Source organism: Musa acuminata, chromosome BXJ2-1 (assembly GCF_036884655.1).
Source record: "Musa acuminata AAA Group cultivar baxijiao chromosome BXJ2-1, Cavendish_Baxijiao_AAA, whole genome shotgun sequence".
In the NCBI taxonomy this organism is placed as follows: Eukaryota; Viridiplantae; Streptophyta; class Magnoliopsida; order Zingiberales; family Musaceae; genus Musa; species Musa acuminata.
This window is the reverse complement of record NC_088338.1, coordinates 34,807,501-34,817,284: the sequence shown is the minus strand read 5'-3', so window position 1 is coordinate 34,817,284 and position 9,784 is coordinate 34,807,501. Positions and strand designations below refer to the sequence as shown.

The 9,784-nt window shown below is 35.3% G+C and overlaps 1 protein-coding gene across 1 annotated transcript; it reads right to left on the bottom strand.

Annotated features, from left to right (window-relative positions):
• Window positions 1-5,095: 5,095 nt before the first annotated feature.
• LOC104000067 (beta-arabinofuranosyltransferase RAY1) lies at window positions 5,096-9,440 on the bottom strand. The gene is made up of 7 exons (XM_018823576.2): window positions 9,354-9,440; window positions 9,097-9,266; window positions 8,660-9,018; window positions 8,114-8,366; window positions 7,204-8,031; window positions 6,804-7,050; window positions 5,096-6,270 (listed from the first exon to the last, which is right to left on the bottom strand). The coding sequence occupies exons 2-7, from the start codon at window positions 9,217-9,219 to the stop codon at window positions 5,819-5,821; spliced, it is 2,262 nt and encodes a 753-aa protein (XP_018679121.2). The 5' UTR covers window positions 9,220-9,266; window positions 9,354-9,440; the 3' UTR covers window positions 5,096-5,818.
• Window positions 9,441-9,784: the final 344 nt, after the last annotated feature.

The following is a 9,784-nucleotide window of genomic DNA, read 5'->3' as shown; positions in this document are numbered from 1 at the left end:
TTCTCTACAATTCTTCTTGGTATTTGCTAAAGAAGAGATAAACCATGATATATCACTAGACTTATTGATGTTTATGACTTGAATTTTATTAAATATAATTATCTTGTATTTATGATTTGTATATCTCATGATATGATTGAATCATTGATGTAAAAAAAAAAGGATTTTGCACTATTATATTCTTCACTTCTTTTTGACAATGACAAAAGAGGAGAAAGTCTTGCTAGCTTGCGCATCGCAAAGGAAGATAAAATTGCTAGTTTGCACATTTCAAGGAGAAAGAATTGCTAGCTTGCACATTTCAAGGAGAAAGAATTGCTAGCTTGCACACTTCAAGAAGAAGCAAAAATCGCTAAACTTGAATATCTCAAGAAAGGCAAAATTGCTAGCTTGCAAAGAAAGGAAAAACGTGCTAGCTTGCACTTCTCAAAAAAGAAGAAAGAATTTGCTAGCTTGCATATCTCAAGAATAACAAAAATTACTAAACTTGCACATCTCAAGAAAGGCAAAATTACTAGCTTGCAAAGAAAGGCAAAACTTGTTAGTTTGCACTTCTCAAAATAGAAGAAAGAATTTGCTAGCTTGCATATCTCAAGAATAGCAAAAATTGCTAACTTACAAAACTCAAAATTGTTGCTAGCTTACATGTTTCAAAATATTGCTAATTGAACATTTCTCCTTTTTTTTTTTTTATGACAAAGGAGAAGTTATGATGATGATCAGGTATGATGAAATTTTATATTTTAAAATTATTATGATGATTTAAAATTTTACATGCAATGATGAAATACTCATGAATTCAAAGGTTCTATCAATATGGCATATTGATAGAGGGAGTTTAGTTAAACTCCATCATCAATTGATTGTCATCATCAAAAAGGGAGAGATGGTTGAATCTCGAATTTTGATGATAAAAGTAATTTATAAAGTTATGATCTAATATGCATTTAAGTGACACAGGACTAGCTTCAATAAGGGAAAGATAAATAGAATAAAGTAATAGAATCAAATGTTAGGCCAAAATGGAACATGTCAGAAGATTAGACATTGGGCTAGAGGACCGGTCGATGTGTCAACAGAAGGCTTCGTGCCGTGAGTTTTGGCATCGAGCCAAAAGGATCAAAAATTATGCCAAAGAGATTGAATATTGCGAAGGTCAATATACCGATTAGACAATACATTGAAGGAGAGTACGATGTGTCGAAAGGTTGGACGAAGCGCTGAAGGGTCGGATGAAGCGCCGAAGGGTCGGACGACATGCCGGACAATATATGATTCATAATTGTAATCAATTATGTCTTGATTGAAGTAATCTAGGTTGTAATTGAGTTAGTTTTGAACGTAATTAGGCCAACTCAATTTGGAGCCCATTGGGCCTGATCTAGGGTTGATTTGGGTCCATTGGGAGGGGAGGCCCATTCAGTGACCTAAAAGTTGGGTCAAGTTGTGGCACCACCAATCCAGACGATAGAACCTCTAAAGGCTCAGTCTCTAAGAGCCTAGTCTTCGAGGCTATCTGGCGATGGTATCGCCTAGTCTTAGTCTATAAGCAGTGGTACCGCCCAATATTAGCGGTGGTATCACTAGTACCCCAAAGACTTAGGATAAGACCATTTTGGCTCTAAATTTGAATCTATTTGGGGCCTATAGATACCCACTCATCCCTGCTCAGTCAATACAAGAACTTGAACAAAAATAATATGAAAATTCTACTATAATTCCTTAAGAATCCCCCTCTAGCTCTAAGTTTCAGTTTTAGTTTACGAGAAGGGTGAGTGGCTTGTAAAGGTTATTTCCTGAACTTGAGAAAATGAGAAAAGAGGTGTAAAAGGGTAGTTGATCATCGTCCATTGAAAGAATATCGATAGTGGAAGTCGATAGCTTCGACGAAGGAGGAATCGAGAGTGGATGTAGGTTACGATAATCATACCACTATAAATCTGGTGTGCTCTCTTCTTTGCTATTTATCTCTATTGCTTACTAATTTTATTGCTCACTGCACTTTGCACTTACTAAGTCAAGCGGACTCAATATCGGTTTTCATTGAATGAGATTTATTTTGAATCGAATGAAATTTTTTAAACCATCAAAAATTTTACGAAAGCACTAATTCACCCCCCCTCTTAGTGTCGAAATGGTCCTAGCACCATCTCTACAAATACCACATTCTTAAAGCTACCACTATCAGTAATCACTAAGCACACCTTGTCGTGAGAAGTGCATTAGGTGTGAAATATGTTTTTTCTCACCTAACTTTCAACCTTAGCTACATAGGATACTTTTAAGCTATGTTATACCATAATAGACATAGCATGATTAGCATAAGTCACCTCTTCCTTATCATTATCATCATATTCTAGTTCTTTGTTGGCTTCATCTCCTTCTCCATCACTATGATCTTCAACCAAAGTAATAATCCTCCTATTTGGACAATTTGAAGTAATATGCCCAAAACCCTGACAATTGAAGTATTTTCGGCTACTTGGTGTAAAAGAATTAGGTGTTTGTTTGTTGCTAACAGATCCTTCACCCTTGTCTTGCACCTTTGACACTACCTTACTTTGGAGAGTATGCTTAGAATTTCCTCCTCTTATATAACCTTCTTTTGGCCCATACCGAGAATCCTTTTTAAACTTTTATTGCTTCTCAACTTTTAAAGCCAACTCGCTCATATCATTCAAAGACCAATATGGCTAGAGTTGTACTATTTTAGTAATCTCATATTTCAAACCTCCTAAATATCTTGCAATGGTTTGCTCCTCTAGTTCTACAAGCTCTCCTTTTAACATGAGATTATCATACTCTACTGTATACTCCTCCAAACTAAGATTTTTTTACTTGAAATCATAAGTTTTGAAAAAGATCTCTTATCTATAGTTTGAGCAAGTATTTTATCTTCAACTCCCTTTTCATTTTCTCTCATCATGATGTTACTCTTTCCCTCACATTCTCTTTGCTTATTTAGGTTTTCCCACTAAAAAAAAAATATTCCTTTAGAGTTTGAGTGCTACAAGCTTTATTTTCTTTTGTTTTGGTGGTTCATGAAACTCAAACATTTTTTCCACCATGTTAAACCAATCAATAAAGTCATTAATATTGATTTTACCTTCAAACTTTGGAATATCTAACTTTGAGTTATATTTATTTTGTCACTCATCTTGGTCTCTATACCTTACTCGATATCCTCCCAACTCCCTTGTAGACTATGTAACAATCTTTGTAGCTGCAATCTCAACGACTTAACGTCATTTTCATAACCACTATCTTTACTAACTACATCTTTAGCCTTTAGCTTTGATACTAAAGTGATACTGGGATAATGAGGAGCAGAATCTAATTGTATTTGTAGAAACTCTTTAAGTTTTATTTTTTGAACTCTGTATCTCTTTGCTTTATCATAGAGTAGGTTTAGTCTTTGTATCTCTTGGATATTTCCTTAAGTAGTGAGTTTTTTTTTAAAGTTATGTATTCTTGTTTAATTATCCTTAGAATAGTGAGTTTCTATCTCTTTGTGATTTTAAACTTGATAAATCTATTTATCTTCGTTCCAAAATGTTTCCAACAAATAAAATTATAAGCTCTTCAAATTTCATTTCTCATTATCCCGATATCATATATAATACCTTATTCTAGTTTGATCTCAAAATTAGAGTATCAACCTCAAGGAATAATCTAAATGCTATCAAATTTTCAAGAAAGCTTTCAATTTTGACCATATGGACATCTATAACAAAATTTCTAATTTAGAGATATTTTTTTATATTTTTATTTTTTAAATCAAAATAATTTAGTTTTTTATTTTTTATTTTTTCTCATTTCCACCAAAACATGATGGATCTATGTACTGTTTTTTGATATTTCAGCTTCTAAATAGGTCTTTATTTTAATAGATTACTAAATACATTGTAACGCTATTAAAAAAATACTGTAACTCAATTCAAAAACACTCTTGGTTAATCTTAATTAATTCAAATTCTTATAAACAATAATTATTAACCTTGCGGTATGTGTTAAGATTTCAAAAAATATTTTATTTGAGAGATATTAAGTAATTTTAAATAAAAATTAAGAATATTTTAATATTTTTCAAAATAATGGATGACAAGTGCTTATATTTTTACATAACCTTAAACTATAATTTTAAAAATCTTATTATATTTATTTAATTTATTGGAGAATGATGACAAAATATTTTAGTTAAAATATTTTTAGTGGACTTACAATGCTTTGTTACAAAACCAAAACAATGTAACTCAATTTCAATTAATTAAAATTTTCATGAACAATAAATATCAATTTTACTATATGTTTGGAGATATCATAAAATTATCAATATGTGAAATGGAATGATTTTGGATGAAATTGTGAAGGCCTTGACATATTTCAAAGTGAACTATAATGAAAATTATAATTTTGTTCATTTTATCTTAAATTTAGGTCTAATATTTTTAAAAACTTTAGAATATTTTATAATCATTTATTATGAGTGAATGATAATTAAAAAATGAGATGTTATTCAATTATGGTGTATTCATTAATAAAAAAATATAAATTTATTAAAAAATACTGTAAATAAAAAAGACTATAACTCCATCCTAAAATATTATCAAATCTATTCAAAAATATTGGATCAGTTTAGAGCAAAGTAGATTTTGCCATAAAATTATTGTTTAGGGGTATTTTTTGGTCTTTTCATAAGGGGAAGAGCTCACTTTGAAAAATATAGAAACGATAGAGCTATTTGAAAAAAATCCAAAACTTGGAGCTTTTCCAGAAAAATCATCCTTTTTATTTTCTACCCAATCCCATTATAAACAGTCTATGAGAGTGCCTAAAATATGAAAAGAATATGAACTGATAATTTTGCATGGTGACAAAAGAAAATCCTATATGAAATTAGCGATTTTTGCATCAAGTGAGATAAAAGGATTTAAGATAGAGGATAGGTAGCATCATTTTCTTTCACCTTAGTTTCAAACACCTGTCATGGAATGTCCTTTGGCATGATAAGAGTTGGTCAAACCCACATCAATCCAGAAATTATCATCCACAAAAACCTTTTCAAATACTATGTTTTATACAAATCAATTTCATGTAAAAAGTTAATGATTGACAAAATACTGTCCCTCGTACAACTCATTGGCATGTTAAGATTTGTATGCAGATGATGCAGTAATTACTTAGGTTTGCACATCAACTCATTATCATCAGCATTCATAAATGCAATGAGTGTATTCTCCGGCACAATCAATCTGATTATTACTGTCTATAAAGATATTGATGTAACAGCACAAGCTCCATATCATCAGTGAAAAAATAGGTAGTGTTAACAAATTTCCTACCTTCTTGTTTTGTCCAGCTTTCGTGCAATTTCTTCCTTCTTACTACACGGGCAACCCTGCGTTGGAGTAGTTTTGTCCTCGATAATGAAGTAATTACTAAGAAAGATGCAAAAAGATAGCCTGCTGCCAGTAATTGTCATGGCACTTCATGACTGTTTCTGCTGTTCGGTGTAAACAAAATATTACTGGTTAAAGTTCAAATGCTGATAGCATAGATCGTCCTCCATGAAATCTTGATGATATGCTTCAGGTAAATGAATCATTGAAGTCAAAGATGAAGCTGGCAAAATATCCAAGTTCATCTAGCAATTCTCACCCTGATACAGCAGCAAAGCTCAGCAAAGTTTGTACAAATGAACCTTAAGTAAAGCCATGAGAAGAACCTCGATTTTTGTTTAACTAGATGCAGCATGATCATTTACCAGAAAAGAAAATTCATGCTGCAGTATAATCACGATCTTTTTTTATATATCAGACTAGTGATCGAGAAATATTAGCTGATTTGGGATTTGCCATTTCTGCAGGCACATTCTCAAGCTAGGATCATAGTCCCAAAGGCCAGAGAACACTTGACGTTCTAATTTTTTCTTCCTTCCACTGATCCAATTGTTATGAAGTATTAAGCATCCCAACTTCATACAAGAAGACCTAACATCATGTTTTTCCCATAGGCCTCTGTAAGCTCCATTTGGAAATAGGTTCCTGTCCAGGAAAATCACAGTCAGATTTGTATTGGGCTCTTGACACTTATCATCACCCATGCGATTGACACCGCCTTCCCCACATAGAACATCATAGAAACTTGGTTGTTCAGATAGTTCTGAGGCAGATGCATGCTTCACCACCATCTCAAATGCAGCAATTGTTGACATCTCAGAGCGAGCAAAGTAGAAACCAGAATTTAAACGCCGTGGCAAGTTTATAGGCCCTGTCATATACAAATAAATGAAGGCAGAATTTAAGAAAAATCTTTCATGGCTATAAAATAAAACATAAAATTTCAAAATAATGATTCAAATAATCATATCCTTAAGTAGCTATTTCTTAGCAAATGACGCTATCATATAATCTGCTATCGTCAACTTAAAATCTAAGTATCATGATATAAATTCTATATTCCACTAACAAGAACAGAATATCCTGTTGTTACCATGTGTACTTGATGAAAATCAAATTTAGCTTTAATAAACCATAATGCAATCCTTGGATCGAGTAGAATGAAATGCACATCTGCATGTCAATAATATAAATCTGCAACCACATAATAATTCTCTTCCAACAAATGTTAATGTAAAAGATGCATGACAAGATGCTAATCAATCAAGGATCTTTACTAATCCACATATTCATCACAACACCATAAAGCAATGAATTACCAAACTGCATAACTAACATTTCATAGAGGTTAAGTTAGGACATAAGTCTTCACTCATGCGTGCAGTTCCACAATCAAAGACCTACCTGTCTCATTATATTCATCAGACTGTGCCACCAGTGTACCAGGACCAAATGACACAAGGAATGGCAATGGATTATTAAACCAATAGACATCAACATCACTCATTAGCACATTATATCCCAGTTTTAAAATCTGCAGAACTATTCTGGATTTCACTTTTGTCACTCTTCGAAAGCACTCAGTGCCAAAGTGGCAATCATTGAAGCTGATATTGGTTGGAGCCTGTGGGTTCTTGAAGACTGGTAGTCCCTGTAACACAGAAACATTGCAGCAATAAGCATAAGAAAAGAACTGATAATGATCTGCCTGAACTGTGATTTAAATTACAAGTTTTTTCTCATAAGAAAGAAATGGAAGATGTAAGCATCAAAAGTACATTAAAGAAGAATGGAGACAAGATACCTGCAATATCGAGAAATGGTAAATTTCAGAATCAAGAGCACATATGACAAAATTTTTGACTGCCAGATGCCGCAAACGGCATACCCAATTCATAAGCATGTCCCGATAATTGTTTCCAGCTATTGCAAGGACAATAGACTTATCCTTGTCTGCAATAATTCGAAGGAGCAATTCTATTGAGAATGGCAAAGACAGAGCTGAAGACACTTCAGAATTGTCTTCATTCAGTTTCTTGACTGTAGGTTGATATGACAAATCCAACGCATCAATATTATTCACACAGGCCTTCCATTTCTTGTCTCTCTGTGAGCGTGAAAATATTGTGAACATATGTGACTTCTGCTCTCTGCTTGACAAATGAGGATCCGTGCTATAAGTTGCAATTCCATCAGATACTTGTAAGGAGGAAACATCATCTTCTACTCGATTGATTAAATAATATTTCCCCAAGCACCTTACTAGCTTACTGGGGTTTTTGCAAAATTTACTTTGTTGGAATGAAAATGATCCATACAGTGCAGAAAGTTGGTAATTTCCTCTGTGCCTCCAAACCAATTCATCTGCACTCCCAGCATCCTTGGAGAAGTTGCTAAACCATTGGCCCAAACTTTGAGGATACAGACTAGACAGCACCAAGCTGGAATCAAAAGCAAATCTCAAGTCTGAGGCTAACACCTCATTAACAAGCCATTCATTGTGAAGTCCCTCCCCATATACAAAAGGAGGAACAATCCCAGCATGCAAAGGCCGAACTCCATTGTTCCATGCCATAAGAAGTCTCTCACCGCAAGTACTCCAATTCCCTTTCTGAATCAGATGTTCCTGCAACTGATGGAAGAAGAAATGCATTTTATCGTATGCCACTGCTGATCCGAGATATTAGATTTGACAACAATAGGTTCCACAATACCTTCTCAACTTCTATAACTTCTCCATCTTCTTGTAACCAATGCTTCCCGGTGCCCAACAATTGAAAAGGGAAGTGCAAAACACAATGGGGCTTGGCAAAAAGGAACCAGCCATGATTTAGATTCTGAGAATAATGCAGAATACCAAGGAAGTCAGGTAGGAGAATGGTCTCAGGGTCAATAAGAACAGAAATTCCAGAATTAAAGGCCTGTGACCTGGAAACCATGGAATGGAAAAATGGGGTCCCCATGAACCTAAAACAAAAATAGCAGTCAGTATAAATAAGTCAACATATGACTACTGACATAAATATTAAAGCACACATATAATCCATGTTACAGTGTCTAATTATGTAGGTTATAATAAAAATTCTCATTGAACTCCCTAAACTATAGGAATCTCAATAACTGATCCAAAATTATATAATGCCTTGAAGCACATATCTATATCTTTTCTTTCAGTTCTTAGGACCAAACAATGGAACATACTCAGATATGCACAGGAAAAGCAGAGAGAAGAGGAGACATGTGAACTAGTTTCTGCGTACGTGAAATCGATGGCGGACTCAACGGTAACACGCGGCCCAAGGGAGCGAGCTAAGGCGAAGATGGACGGGTGCTGACCGAAGAGGACGACGGAGACGTCCGGCGACAGGGCCAGCCACGACCGAACAGCCATGTCCTGTCTCGCGCCCACCAGATCCGGCTTGTCCGTCGAGAACCGTCGCGGGGCGGCGAAGATGACGATGCTCGGCGAATCGGGCCGATTAAGAGAACCATCATCGGGATGGAGCTGCCGGTCCTCCGGCTGTTGTTGCAGTTGGTTCAGAACGAAGTAAATCGAGCCAGTGAGTGAAAAGAAGATGATGCAGACGCATCCAAATCCTCCGAGCAAGAATGGCATTCCCTGCGTGTGCGTGCGTTATTTGAGTACATACAAAAGAGGAAGAAGAAGAAGAACAACGGAGAGATGGATGAATGGTACCGTGAAGTTAGGGCGGGGACGGCGGTGGCGGCCGCGGAGACGAGAGGGGGCGGAGGGGAGGGAAAGGGAGAGGTGACGAAGGGTGTCATTTGTGGTGGGCGCCGTTGCGGGGGGCACCAACATCGCGATTAGGGGGAGGAGAATAGGTGAAATAGAAGGAACCGATGAACCTGGTAAAGAAGTGGCCGCCGCGTGAGAGACAGAGGAAGAGGGACTTCAACCGAAAAGATACCAATATGTAAGAACATTGCATGGACCGAGAAAGCATCGACTTCGGCGGGAGATGGACTCTTCGGTCAACGCTCTTCCAATCGGGAGCGCGCCACCTCCGCCCTCCGTCGCAATGCCACGCCTTACTTTGCCAACTTTCGTTGACTTTTGCCCTAATAAAAGCGGCGATCTCATGGTATAAATTTTGCATACGTCCTTCTAAAATTAAAAATACCATGAATATATAAGTATTTATGAAGGCTTTTTTAATTTAATTTAGAGCGCCATATATATATATATATGTTATAAGTAAAAATTAAATGTTAATATTCCATCACATCCAGTCCTCACAGGTTACTCCTGTACAAATAAATATCGACATCTTTGTTCTATATATTTTTAATTAAATAATTTATTAATCGTAATCTCTTAACAATGTAGATCGGATTATGATCTTACTGTCTATATTTGGATACTA